Source organism: Bos indicus, chromosome 14 (assembly GCF_029378745.1).
Source record: "Bos indicus isolate NIAB-ARS_2022 breed Sahiwal x Tharparkar chromosome 14, NIAB-ARS_B.indTharparkar_mat_pri_1.0, whole genome shotgun sequence".
NCBI classification, from domain to species: Eukaryota; Metazoa; Chordata; class Mammalia; order Artiodactyla; family Bovidae; genus Bos; species Bos indicus.
The window spans coordinates 25305118-25320633 of record NC_091773.1 but is presented as its reverse complement, the minus strand read 5'-3'; the positions used below and the strand labels follow the sequence as shown (position 1 = coordinate 25320633).

Here is a 15516-nt window from a genome sequence, read left to right as displayed (position 1 = left end):
GAAAGTCACCTTAAATCAGAACCAGATGTAAATTACTAAATGAACCTTAAGTTCCTAATTGGAGACACAGTTGGGCTGTAATACATTTAGCAAATTACAAACAAAATGTTCTTGTTTACATTACATTAAATGGCTTTAAAGCTTCAGCCAAAGAGCTAAATAAACACGCTGTTAGGCTAAAAATGGAATGGAAGGCCTGTTCAGGGTTTGGTGTATTCAGGAGAAACCACAGCCCATGGTGCCCAGAGAGCATATTTTTGTAAATGCTGCCCTGTCGTGGGAGAAGAGAGCAGGTTTACCTTGAGATCCAGAGCCTAATGAGCAGATATCACTTGCAGGGCAACTGTTTGAATATTGTAACATATGCCTTCTTTCAGGATGCATAATTCATATCCAAGGATATTAGCCATAGCAGTTCAGCTCAATAGCAGCACCTCATTATTTCATCCCTCAGTATTTATTCCTATGTTTGACGCCTCATGAAATTACTGTTAATGTGTTTATATAAGGGCAGGTCTGACACAAGTGGGAAGAATGTAATTTCCTGCTCATTCTTTCCTGCTGCTGTGTCCTCTTCCCCTGGTAGAAGTGGCAAGTGTAAATAGTTAATTTGCTTCAATTATGAGCCTGTCCTGCTAAATTAGAAGCAGCAGGGATATGAAGAGCCAGAATTATACTTACGAGGCAGCTGACAAATCCTCTGAGCCCGCGGAATCAAATCATTTACTCCTCATTGGTGCTCAAATACCCACTACAGAAGTGCTGCCGGGGCCTTCCCCCACACCCGCCCCGTATCTTATGATAAAATTTGGATTTTATGTCAACAATACTTAAGGTTAACTAAAATCCTGTTTTACCATAGCATTCACACATGTGTTTATCTTGGCCAGTTCCTTATAAACATTATGCATTTTCTCCAATTTTTTGAATGCTAGGTGTAAAAGATATATAAAACAATTGTTCATTTAAAAACTGTAGAAGGTGAGGCAAGTTTATATTAATATTCATAAAAACTTGAAACAGCAGTTGGAAATATTATATCCAATGGTGAACATATTTTATTTCTAAATCACAGGTATATATACCTATAATTAATTGGTACATAAACGAGGTTGTGGCACACCTTCCTGGGTATAAATACACAGAGCACACATGGAAATACTCCATGCTGATATACAGAGAGCAGACATTTCACTTGAATGGTTCCATGATGTCAGAAGGGAGAGAATTTGAACATAATACTCACTCAAGTCCATTGGGCTTTGTGTATTATTAGTAAACATGTTTCAGGAGGGCAGGTTACCTCTTTGTATACCAAATCCTCTGTCCCCACTGATGCCCACCCTAATTTAAAAGATGCAGTTTGGTGTTCTGCCGTGAGTACCACACCCATGCTGACTCACAGAGGAGAAACCTGAGACCAGGGATTATACACTCTATCACAGGCATTTCCCGAGCACCTGCTATGTGCTGAACTGCCCTGCTAAAAGGGCTGCCCTGTGGCTGGGGGTCTGAATGAGGTATGCAAGGGAGATCGCATGCAACCAGGAGGGGCTGTTGCGTAAACAGAGATAAATCTCAGATACCAGACCAGTTTGATTAGATATATGTATATATTTGCCTGACACAAAAAACGCACACAATAGAAGCATATTTTAGTACTTTTTTTGGTTTTGTAGCTTCTGTTCCTCACACCATGCAGGCACATAACAGATACTCACTATATTGTTAAATATAATTGAACGACATTACACTCTCTCATCCTCATTTAATAAACTGACAGATGTATTTTGCAGCCGTATTTTCAGATGAAGAGCTTGCTTCTGATCTCTACTATTCCAGAAACAGGTTACCCCATTATTGTGTAGACAATGTGTTTGCATTTGATGGATCCCAAAAAGAATCGATAGCAAAATTTTTGTCATGTTGTATAATGTTTTCAGTTCTCTGAATACCACTTTATAAAGTTCTCTGAGTTCTGGAATGCTTAAGAAAACGCTGAGCAAGTTACACAAATGGAAATTTAACTGCATTTAAGGACTAAGTTCTGTGTAAACACAGATGCACTTGCTCTAACTGTCCTAAATAATAATAGCATTCAAAGATGCTGCAAACGTTAATTTCTCAAGTACTGTATATTAGAGGGAAATGAGATTAAATTATTATTTCTTACATAACCATGTTTCTAAGCATTTTCTATAAATATGAAATTATACTGGGGAAAAACTGCATTTGAAGTTAACCAAAAAGAAAAGTGCCTTTAGTTTTGTAGTGTTTGAATAAAATCCAGAATTAGAAGAACTGTGTTTTTTCTTATTATTACTGCAAAGAGTTGAAATAAACTACAACTAGAGATTAACTAAGGACCAGAGCCAAAAAGAAGGAAGGAAGAAGGAATTAAATGGTATTTATAAGATTTTACTTTTCTATATAAGTTAGATGGATTGTTTGGGGAAAGAGCAGAAAGTGAAAAAAGCAAAATGACAGGTTGTATTAGAATGTTTTCTGTGTGAGTGCATCCATAGTCACTGATACTGAACTGCTGATTTTAATTAGAGATTATTCGCTTATAAAAATGTGTATACATGCTGGAATATAGTGCAACTTAAAAAATGATTCATAGAATCACTAGGTTACATGAACAGAATTTGGATTCTCTAGAACTGCCATTTGAGGTCTGTTTTAGTTTAGCCATTATATATGTTTTAACTTAACCACTGAGATGCAATCCTTAGATAGGGTATGGTAGCTTTCTTAGAATAACAAACCACAGCAACTAACTAAGTTAGGACAGGATGAATTCAAAAGTGTTTGGATGAGCTGGGGGAAATGATAAATGATGTATTATGATTTTTAAATCCTCATCTGGCCAACTTTGCACTTTATTTCAAACAGCTGTAGACCATTTGGAAGCCATTTTGTAGTTCAGCTGAGTACTAATATTTACTGTGTGAATCACATTTCTTTAAAATATTTGTCTTTCCCTGAGAGAGAGAGAGAGACCATTTCTTTCCCAAACTTAACTTTGATGTAAATCAGACCCATCCCCTAGGTTAGAAGGTTTGATCATTGCAGTGGACTGCTCATTGCAAATGCAGTCAGCGTCATCTTTGGTTTCTGCAAGTGAAAGACTTTTCTCCATCCATAAATAGAGCTTTGAAACGTTTTTGTGGAACTTTTTACTGATGATTTTTAATTACCTGTTCTAAAGGAAGAATTTCAGTATGTGGAATTCTTAAATGTTTTTTATCATTCTCATATATTTGAGGTCCTTCTTCAGACATCTGCATCAAATACAGGATTCAGAAAGCATCCTTGTGCAATTTTAGAAGGTAGCATCACAAGGACATACAGGGTGAATAATATTTGAGCCATTAGCTAGTTCTCAAAGGTGGAGGTTCTAAATTACTGTAGGGGAAGCCACCTCAGATTTTAATTCTGATCCAGGGCACCCCCCTTTAGACACAATTACAGAAACATACCTCCTGAAATCACCACACTTTGAATCCTCCCTCTGAAGATCTGCAGCTATTCAGGGAAGAGCAGACCCATCAAGCCGTGTAATGTGACGTGATGAGTTTCCTCTTTCCTAAAGTGGTATTTAGGCACGTGTAGGATGATCCCACATAGCCGGTCATCAATAGCCGATAGGGAGCCATCTGGAGGAAACCCGGTGCTCTGAATGCTAGTCAGGAATCCCATAACGACATCGATCTCCCCTGAAACCAGGGGGCATACATCCAGCCTGAAACACATGGAGTTGCCACCTTTCTCCCATGGTTGTTAATACACAAATTTCAGGAAAGTTAACACCTTGTGGGATGTTAACCACTGGGAGCCCCACTGTAGTAACGCTGCTGTTTTTTCTATAGAAACCAAGGGCAAGAAGGATGATAGATGTTACAGTCAGGCCATCTGAACACCGTCTTACCTGTGCTACGTAGAAAATGAGGCTTCAGGCAATGCTGTGGACCCACATGTGTAATATTTGCCTTTGGAAGCTAAATGAACCCCAGTTAGCTGCCCAAGGAGGTCACCTAGAGTAACATATGAATAAAGAACGTGATAGAAATGCTTTAAGTTTACAAAAGTGTACTACCATCGAAGATATTTTTGTTAAATATTTGCTTCAAAGTCCTGAATAGGATTTCTGTCTGTGTGGGAGAAAAACCCTCTCGAAACAGTTTTAAGGTATGAAAAGTAAATGTAAACATTGTCAGTTTAAGGTCATTCATAACAAAAAGTATGTCTTGGGGAAGAGATTGGAGGGAGAACTACAAACAGAAATCTGTCTTTGAAGAAAGAAATAAATCAATCAAAAAGCAAGAGAGCTCCATGTTTCTCATTCTGACTGAACCAAAGCATATGATATACATGAATCATACTGTTCAAAGACATTTGCTGGAATTTAGTGTGTGTTTGTTTTCATATATGGGTGTCTAAAAAAGAATCTGAATTTGACTTACAATAAAATTAGCTCAGTAAATTAAGAATTTTCCTGTAATTGAATTAATTTTCCTGTAATTGATTAATTGACTTCTTACTAAAAAATTTCTTTTAAATTTCTTTAGTTCCATGTATTATAAAGATGACACAATGATTGTGTGATACTATTGTGTGAATTCATAATTGCCTTATTATAGTTGCCTTTATTATAATATACCAAAATGCCAAATATGAAAGACTAGGCTGAAGCGCTCCCTAAGGGAAAACAATGAGCACATTCATTTCATAGGGTCCTTTATAATTCTGTTGACAAGGTTACTCATTTGTTTACTTTAAGTAAAATGTTCTGCTTTAATTAAAATATTTATGAGTAGGTAATATTTCTCACACCTTAAATTTCACAGTCGGGGACCGGCCTCAGCAAACCACCTTCCACATCAGAAACCATAAATTGACTTCTGCTGCCAACTTTGGTAGATATTTGGTCTTTACACATAATTTATATTTAATACTTTGACTAATTCTAAAGCCACTTTTCACGCTGGCCTGTGTCTGGTTTTGAGCTCAGCATTACAAAGTAGTAGCCAAGCCTCATTCCTTGCTGTAAAATTCAAGATGTGGGAAATTTAAAATAGTCGTATTGATGAAAATGCATCCAATGGTGAAAATATTTTGTTCTTTTGGGTTGGTTTCTAAAGATTGACAAAAACAGGCTCAAAGCCTTGAAAGAATTACCTTAATGGTAGCAGACAAGGTGTGTTCACTTTGCTTCTCTTTCATTTTCGACTCTAATAACTTTTTTTCTGTTAGCTTAGCGATGTGACCTTTAGCCTACCAGCAAGTTGTTTTTCAGTACTTTTGCTCAATTTAGGACGATTTTACTTGTATTTGCAAGATGATTTCCTCTGAAAAATGAAAGCTGCTGTAAATTGAAACTCAATTCAGAACACTTTTACCTTTTCACATTGAGGCATCCACACATCCATACCATCCACTGTGTTTTTTTGTGTTTTCTGGAAAGGGCATGACCAGAGCAGGCTGCGCGTCACGGCACACGTGCAGTCCACGGCCACTCAGGCTCCCCAGCCCACTCCCAAATGGGACTTCAACTGCCATCACTGATTGCTGAGTCTTTGTTTTTTTTTGTTTTTTTTTTAATTTTATTTTATTTTTAAACTTTACAATATTGTATTGGTTTTGCCAAATATGGAAATGAATCCACCACAGGTACACATGTGTTCCCCATCCTGAACCCTCCTCCCTCCTCCCTCCCCATACCCTCCCTCTGGGTCATCCCAGTGCACCAGCCCCAAGCATCCAGTATCGTGCATCGAACCTGGACTGGCGTGAGTCTTTGAAAATAGAACTTCAAGGCACAAAACTTTAAAATAGTGGTGAACCTGCAAATTCCGTAACTGTTTGTGATTAGCATGTTGAACTTTATTGATCATCTTTGAATTCTGTCCTTGTTTTTGTATTTAGCAAGGAGATACACGTCAGGATTTGAGTGCACTGTAGCATTATCTGCCCCTTATATAAGTATGAATGGCTTCTTTACTCACATGTGATTCCCTGAGAACTTGCAGCCATAGTATCTTTCACAGATTCTTTACCAGATGAGCTACGAGGGAAGTTCTATATATGTCAGGATTTGAGTGCACTATAACATTATCTGCCCCTTATATAAGTATGAATGGCTTCTTTACTCACATGTGGTTCCCTGGGAACCTCCGTCCATAGTATCTTTCCAAACCAACTGCCTCCACTCTCAGACTAACCCAGATATATCTCTTCATATGCTTTATGCAAAATGGGAAAATTTACTATTGTTAATCTTTTTATTATCTATTCTCTTGCTATACTTCTTAAAAACTTATTTCAGTAAGAAAACACTATCTATGGGGAGATACGTATTATTGTATCATGTCTGTACACACATAATTATCATTCTGCATTGCACTTCTCTGGAAACAAAAGCAGATGCGCTTTCTAATTTAAGACTATCTGTTGTTGCAGGTCTATAAAAAGAAAACAGAGGCTGCGAAGAAGGAGTACCTGAAGCAACTAGCAGCATACAGAGCCAGCCTGGTGTCCAAGGTAACGTGCAACCGTGTGGTCTTGGGATGGGTTATGGCCATCTCGTCTCAGACCATGATGGTCATTTGAAAGCACAAAAGATTACTTCAGCATTTCTGCACAATCTCCTTTGCTGAAAAAGTAAATCCTAAGCAAAGCTGTATGTTATAGAAATATTTGTTCGTACCTAGAGGACCAGAACAACATCCCTTGGGCCTTTGGTGTAATGTTGCCTGCCTGTGGATTACTTGTTTTGTGGGTTAGTTGCAGCACGTTCTTAATCCTGAGCCAACTCTGTTTCACCACATTCCACTCTTTAAATGTCTTCCCTCCCAGCACCCCGACCCCATCCCATTGGTCTTTGCTGAGGAGATGGCAACTGTCTTTAATTGTAGCCTCATTACAACATCATTAGGATGTATGCCTGCCAAAATAAGCAAGCAGATGCGGGGAAGATGCATCATTTCATTTGAAAATGAAAGCACCCCTTAAAAATATTTTATGCTTTGGAATATCTCAAATATGAGGCATTGCTGTAATAAAAACTCAGGAGTTAACTCTGTTTGGTATTGGGTTATTAAATCTATATTTCCCTGTATAGATTTCTCGAGGAGTAGTCTCAGAGGCTACTGAGGCTGAGGCTGTGAAGACTGGACACTGTGTCATCCTGAGTCCAGATGTGGCTGGTATTTGGCTCAGCATTGGGTGAGGCTCTGGACTTTAGTCCATTCACCCACGAAAAATGCTTTCTTTTATCCACAAATACCCACTCCCCTTCCAACAACTCTGAAGTAATTATGTAAGTTAGTTTTCCTTGGGGAATATGCATACTGAATATATGATGTGCAGAAGAAAAAGGACCACAAAATACAAATGCATAAGAAATTTCATCTCCGTTGGTCTCACACAGCCTGTTCCACTTCTAAAGTATGACATTGTGGGAAAACTGAATATTTATTATTTAACCTTAAAATTCCTACCGTATTTGTATTACCTCACTATGGATCTTACACTTTCTAATTTTTCTAAATCCTTTCAAAGCTATTTGTATTTTCTGCTGATACCATTACAAATTTCTATATAATTAAAGAATTCATAGCATGTATGTAAAGTTATAGCAGAAAAACAAGGTGCAAAATACTATTTGTTGTTGTTCAGTTGCTGAGTTGTGTCTGGCTCTTTATGACCCCCTTGAACTGTAGCACACCAGGCCTCCTGTCCTTCATTATCTCCCAAAGTTTGCTCAAACTCATGCCCATTGAGTCACTGATGCTATCTAATCATCCATTGTCCCCTTCTCCTCTTGCCCTCAGTCCTCCCCATCATTAGGGTCTTTTCCAGCGAGTCAGCTCTTTGCATCAGGTGGCCAAAGTATTGGAGCTTCAGCTTCAACATCAGTCCTTCTAATGAATATTTAGGATTTGATTGGCCCAATACTACTAGGTTGGTATAAAAGTAATTGCAGTTTTGAACCATGAATTTTAAATTATTATAACTAGGCTCAAACACATCTGTGTTAATCAAAATATTAACCATTACCATCAACACATTTTTGCCAAAGAGAAATAAGTTTGTTTATTCCTGTAGCATAAAAGTGCATGTTTCAGGATTCAAAAAACTCTTGGAATGCATTTTCCGCCTCCTGCTGGTTGTGGAAGTTGTTTTCCTGACAAAAAGTTGTTGAGATGCCTGAAGAAATGGTAGTCATGAGAACTCAGGGGAATAAGGCGGATGAGGCAAAACGTCATAGCCCAATTCGTTCACTGTTGAAGCATTGGTTGTGGGATGTGCAGTCGGGCATTGTCGTAGAGAAGAATTGGGTCCATTCTGTTAACCTGCTGCAGATGTTGCCATTTTCAGTGCATCTCATTGATTTGCTGAGCATACTTCTCAGATGTAATGATTGTGTCAGGATTCAGGAAGTTGTAGTGGATGAGACTGGCAACAGACCACCAAACAGTGACCATAACCTTCTTTGGGTGAAAGTTTGACTTTGGGAAGTGCTTTGGAGCATCTTCTCTGTCCAGCACTGAGTTGGTCATCACCAGCTGTCATATAAAATCCACTTTTTATTGCACATCACAATCCAATGGAGAAACTGTTCATTGTTTTTGCATAGAATACGAGAAGATTTCACTTTAAAATGATTTTTTTGCCTTGTGGTCAGCTCATGAAGCACCCACTTATTGAGCTTTTTTACCTGTCCAGTTTGTTTCAAATGCCAAATGACGATACAATGGTTGACAGTGAGTTCTTTGGCAACTTCTCGTGTAGTTGTAATAGGATCAGCTTCGATGATCCTCTCAACTGCTTGTTGTCAACTTCTAGTGGCAGGCCACTGTGGTGTTCATCTTCAAGACCCTCCCCTCCTTTGCAAAACTTCTTGAACCACCACTGCACTGTATGTTCATTAGCAGTTCCTGGGTAAAATTCGTTGTTGATGTTGCTAGTTGTCTCCACTGTTTTACGATCCATTTTGAACTCGAATTTAAAAAAACACTCAAATTTGCTTTTTGTCTAACATCATTTCTATAATCTAGAATAAATATAAAATAAACAGAAAGTAATAACTCATTAGCAAAAAAACATAAAGTGAGAAATGTGCATTAAAATAATGTATAACATAACCACATTTACTTAAGAATGTATTCCAATATCAAATGGCAAATTTCAAAACCTCAGTTACTTTTGCACCAGCCTAATAAATCCACCCAAAAATTGGGTTATATAGTCACTTGGTATCATGCAGATTAATATACACAAGATGTAAGTTCAGTTCAGTCACTCAGTTGTGTCTGACTCTGCGACCCCATGAACCGCAGCAGGCCAGGCCTCCCTGTCCATCACCAACTCCCAGAGTTTACCCAAACTCATGTCCATTGAGTCGGTGATGCCATCCAACCATCTCATCCTCTGTCGTCCCCTTCTCCTCCTACCCTCAATCTTTCTTAGCATCAGGGTCTTTTCAAATGAGTCAGCTCTTCGCATTAGGTGGCCAAAGTATTGGAGTTTCAGCTTCAACATCAGTCCTCCCAATGAACACCCAGGACTGATCTCCTTTAGGATAGACTGGTTGGATCTCCCTGCTGTCCAAGGGACTCTCAGGAATCATCTCCAACACCACAGTTCAAAAGCATCAATTCTTTGGCGCTCAGCTTTCTTTATAGTCCAGCTCTCACATCCGTACATGACTCCTGGAAAAACCATAGCTTTGACTAGAACTTTGTTGACAAAGTAATGTCTCTGCTTTTGAATATGCTATCTAGGTTGGTCATAACTTTCCTTCCAAGGAGCAAGCATCTTTTAATTTCATGGCAGCAATCACCATCTGCAGTGATTTTGGAGCCCAGAAAAATAAAGTCTGACACTGTTTCCCCATTTATTTCCCATGAAGTGATGGGACCGGATGCCATGATCTTAGTTTTCTGAATGTTGAGCTTTAAGCCAACTTTTTCACTCTCCTCTTTCACTTTCATCAAGAGATTCTTTGGTTCTTTTTCACTTTCTGCCATGAGGGTGGTGTCATCTGCATATCTGAGGTTATTGATATTTCTCCCAGCAATCTTGATTCCAGCTTGTGCTTCCTCCAGCCCAGCGTTTCTCATGATGTACTCTGCATATAAGTTAAATAAGCAGGGTGACAATATACAGCCTTGACATACTCCTTTTCCTATTTGGAACCAGTCCGTTGTTCCATGTCCAGTTCTAACTATTGCTTCCTGACCTGCATTACAGGTTTCTCAAGAGGCAGATCAGGTGGTCTGGTATTCCCATCTCTTTCAGAATTTTCCACAGTTTATTGAGATCTACATAGTCAAAGGCTTTGGCATAGTCAATAAAGCAGAAATAGATGTTTTTCTGGAACTCTCTTGCTTTTTTGATGATCCAGCAGATGTTGGCAATTTGATCTCTGGTTTCTCTGCCTTTTCTAAAACCAGCTTGAACATCTGGAAGTTCATGGTTCACGTATTGCTGAAGCCTGGCTTGGAGAATTTTGAGCATTACTTTACTAGTGTGTGAGATGAGTGCAATTGTGCAGTAGTTTGAGCATTCTTTGGCATTGCCTTTCTTACATAAGGGGGCATGTGAATTCTTCTTGTTTCATCCAAGGTAAGTTTCTTCTTGAGCATTTTAAAGAGAAGTTTTAGTCAGGACATTTTACATACAAGAAAATCAATACATAAAGTCTTGGTCCCAATACAAAACACTCTAGTTAATATTATGCAGATTGCCAGAATGCTATAGTACTGACTAAGCCTTTACTTTCAAAATAAGAGTTCTCAGATTTGCTCTTAGCTGCAACTTTTCTTACTATTCATTCTCGGAGTTGCAACCCTCAGTACGTGGCAATTTGAATAAATGCTGTGAACTGCCATTTCCACATTTAAAAAACCAAGCACTTTCTTTACAGCTTACTCTGACGTTTTTCTTCTCTTTGGCAGCAGGAATTTTGCTGGAGCTGGTGAATGTCTATTTATGTACAACTATCTATTGTATCAATATGTATACAAATTGAAGAAAAGTTATAAACACCTTCTCCAGGTTAGAAAAATGGCCGTCTGGTGTTGGATATGAATGGGCTATTTGCAGTATAACCTTGCATGCACTCACAGAAAATTTACCGGCCTATCCACTGATTGCATGCAGAAGCTTATGTAAAAACCTATTGCTTTTCCATTTAAAATTATCACAAGGAAAATAACAGCCATTCATATTTACATATATATTTTCCTATTTTTTTAATAAGTTATAAATTTTTTCTCTATTTTGAAAGAGCTAAGATCCACATGCGCAGTCATAAAATGCTACATGATAATAACAGTCACAATTCCAAGTAACTACAGTGTGCCAGCCAAGCTCTGTCTTTCCCATTCACTCATTCATGCGATCATTTGGTAAATTTCCTTGGGCACATAGTCTGTGCCAAGCATTGGGCCAGGCTTAGACGACACCTGGACACAGGAAAATGGGCAGGTGCATCCCGCGCACTTAGCTTTCTTTTGTTCAAGGAGATCACTAGTGAAAATACAAGTTCATAAATGACCGAGATCTTTGTGAATCAAAGCCTACTGGGAAATAAAGGAAGGCATCTACCAGAATGGTCTACTGAGCCTTCTGCACATGTGACACTGGAGCTGAGACAAGGGACGACAGGAGCTCACAAGACACAGAGGGCCCAGGACAGCTGGTCAGTGCAGCACAGGCAGGCTCGAGGGTCAAAAATACCTCCTCAGACTAAGGAAGTCGGTGAGGCTGGAGCTGAGTAAACAGGGGAGGGTGGTGTGAGATGAAGCTTGGCTGGGAAGATGGTTAGTGGCCAAGTCACACAGGCCCTGCAGGTCAGTGAAAGGAGCTAACTTTCATACTCTGTACAAAGGGACCCCACTGAGTGAGTTCCAGTAGGGGATGGCTTGATTGGGTTTATACTTTAAAAGATAACGTGGCATCCCTTCTATGTGGAATATAAAAAGAAATGAGCTTACAAAACAGAAAGAGACTCATAGACTTAGAGAATGAATTTATAGTTGCCAGGGGAAGGATAGAGGGAAGGGATAGTTAGAGAGTTTGGGATCAATATGTATACAATGCTACATTTAAAATGTATAGCCAGCAAGGGCCTACGGCACAGGGAGCTCTACTCAATGTCATGTGGCAGCCTGGATGGGAGGGAAGTTTGGGGGAGAGTGGATACATGTATATGTGTGGCTGAATCCCTTTGCTGTCCACCTGAAACAATCACATCATTGTTACCCAGCTATATACCCTAATACAAAATAAAAAGTTAAAGGAAAAAAAAAAAAAGATAATTTATGTGAATGACTTCCCTCACCTCCCATATCTTATTCCTCAAAGTAGGCCTGATTATTAACATTTCACAAAAGAGGAAAAGTATCACATAGGTAGCAATTGCCCGAGCCCAGCACTTGACCTGCCTCCATCAGTCCTCATGCTGGGCCATTCTGTTCCCAGGTCCTAACTGTGCACCTCACCTGCTTCCCTGAAACATGCCCTGCCCAACAAGTCAGGTGTAATACCTACATTCTCTCTTCTCAGCTCACGTAAAGCACAGTCTATGTACAATATTGTGTTAGCTTCAGGTGTATAGCAAAGTGATTCAATTATGTATATTTCTCAGATTATTTTCTATTATAGGTTATTATTGTTCAATCACTCAATTGTGTCTGACTCTCTGAGACCCCCCATGGACTGTAGCCTACCAGAATCCTCTGTCCATGTGATTCTCCAGGCAAAAAGCCTGGAGTGGGTTGCCATTTCCTTCTCCAGGAGATCTGCCCAACCCAGGGATTGAACCCACGTCTCCTGCATTGGCAGGCAGATTCTTTACCACTGAGCCACCAGGGAAACCCATTATAGGTTATTGCAAGATATTAAATATAGTTCCACTTTATATAGTAAATCCCTGCTGCTTATCTATTTAATGTATAGTAGTTTGTATCTATCATTCTCAGACTTGTAATTTATACCCTTAACCCCCACTCCCTTTCCCCTTTCCCCAAAGTTTGTTTGCTATGTTTGTGAGTCTATTTGTTTTGTATATAGAACCATTTCATTTTTTTTAGATTCCACTTATAAGTGATATCATACAATATTTGTCTTTTTCTGACATATTTCACTTAGTATGATACTCTCTAGGTCCATCCATGTTACTGCAAATGGCAATCTTTCATTCTTTTTGTAGCTGAGTACTATTCCATTTATATATATATATGTGTGTGTGTGTGTGTGTGTGTGTGTGTGATATATATGTAATGGAATACAAATCTTCTTAAACCACTCATCTGTTAATGGGCTTTTGGATTGTTTCCATGTCTTGGCTTTTGCAAATAATGCTGCTGTGAACACTGGGGTATGTGTATCTTTTTTATTAGAGTTTTCATCTTTTCCAAATATATGCCCAGGAGTGGGATTGCTAGATCTTATGGTGGTTCTATTTTTAGTTTTTAAGAAACTTTCACATTGTTTCCCATAGTGACTGCACCAATTTACATTCCCACCAACAGGTCAGGAGGATTCCCTTCTCTCCACACCCTCTCCAGAATTTATTATCTGTAGACTTTTTGATGATGGCCATTCTGACTTATGTGAGATGATACTTCATTGTGGTTTTAATTTGCATCTCTATAATAATTAGCCATGTTGAGCATCTTTTCATGTGCCTGTTGGCCATCTGTATGTCTTCTTTGTTTGTTTTTTATTTTAATTTATTTATTTTAGTTGGAGGCTAATTACTTTACAATATTATAGTAGTTTTTGCCATACATTGATATGAATCAGCCGTGGGTTTACATGTGTTTCCCCTATCCTGAACCCGCCTCCCACCTCCCTCCCCATCCCATCCCTCAGGGTCATCCCAGTGCACCAGCCCTGAGCACCCTGTCTCATGCATCGAACCTAGATGATCTGTTTCATATATGATAATATACATGTTTCAATACTATTCTCTTAGATCATCCCTCCCTTGACTTCTCCCACAGAGTCCAAAAGACTGTTCTATACATCTGTGTCTCTTTTGCTATCTCGCATACAGGGTTAACATTACCATCTTTCTAAATTCCATATATATGTGTTAGTATACTGTATTGGTGTTTTTCTTTCTGGCTTACTTCACTCTGTATAATAGGCTCCAGTTTCATCCACTTCATTAGAACTGATTCAAATGTATTCTTTTTAATGGCTGAATAATATTCCAATGTGTATATGTACCACAGCTTTCTTATCCATTTGTCTGCTGATGGACATCTAGGTTGCTTCCATGTCCTGGCTATTATAAACAGTGCTGCAATGAACATTGGGGTACACGTGTCTCTTTCAATTCTGGTTTCCTCGGTGTGTATGCCCAGCAGTGGGATTGCTGGGTCATATGGCAATTCTATTTCCAGTTTTTAAGGAATCTCCACACTGTTCTCCATAGTGGCTGTACTAGTTTTCATTCCCACCAACAGTGTCAGAGCGTTCCTTTTTCTCCACACCCTCTCCAGCATTTATTGTTTGTAGATTTTTGGATAGCAGGCATTCTGAGTGGTGTGACATGGTACCTCATTGTGGTTTTGATTTGCATTTCTGTAATAATGACCGGAGAATGCCAGGGACGGGGGAGCCTGGTGGGCTTCCGTCTATGGGGTCGCACAGAGTCGGACACGACTGAAGCGACTTAGCAGCAGCAGCAGCAATAATGACTGATGTTGAGCATCTTTTCATGTGTTTGTTAGCCATCTGTATATCTTCTTTGGAGAAATGTCTGTTTGGTTCTTTGGCCCATTTTTTCATTGGGTTATTTATTTTTCTGGAATTGAGCTTCAGGAGTTGCTTGTAAAAAAAAAAAAAAAAGGAGTTGCTTGTATTTTTTTGAGATTATTTCTTTGTCAGTTACTTCATTTTCTATTATTTTTTCCCATTCTGAAGGCTGTCTTTTCACTTTGCTTATAGTTTCCTTCATTGTGCAAAGGCTTTTAAGTTTAATTAGGTCCCATTTGTTTATTTTTGCTTTTATTTCCATTACTCTGGGAGGTGGGTCATAGAGGATCCTGCTGTGGTTTATGTTGGAGAGTGTTTTGCCTATGTTTTCCTCTAGGAGTTTTATAGTTTCTGGTCTTACGTTTAGATCTGTAATCCATTTTGCATTTATTTTTGTGTATGGCATTAAAAAGTGTTCTAGTTTCATTCTTTTACAAGTGGTTGACCAGTTTTCCCAGCAGCACTTGTTAAAGAGATTGTCTTTTCTCTATTGTATATTCTTGCCTCCTTTTTTCAAAGATAAGGTTTCCATAGGTGTGTGGATTTATCTCTGGGCTTTCTATTTTGTTCCAGTGATCTATATTTCTGTCTTTGTGCCAGTACCATACTGTCTTGATGACTGTACCTTTGTAGTAGAGCCTGAAGTCAGGCAGGTTGATTCCTCCTGTTCCACTCTTCTTTCTCAAGATTGCTTTGGCTATTTGAGGTTTTTTGTATTTCCATACAAATTGTGAAATT

General features: G+C 38.8%; 1 protein-coding gene across 5 annotated transcripts in view; it reads left to right on the top strand.

The window, feature by feature from the left end:
- Positions 1-15516, top strand: part of TOX (thymocyte selection associated high mobility group box) — a 312459-nt gene that overhangs the window by 274227 nt on the left and 22716 nt on the right. For all 5 annotated transcript variants that reach the window (XM_070802563.1, XM_019973948.2, XM_019973949.2 and 2 more), the window contains one exon: positions 6463-6543. In XM_070802563.1, coding sequence (XP_070658664.1) covers positions 6463-6543 — 81 coding nt within the window. The remainder of the gene's footprint in view (positions 1-6462; positions 6544-15516) is intronic.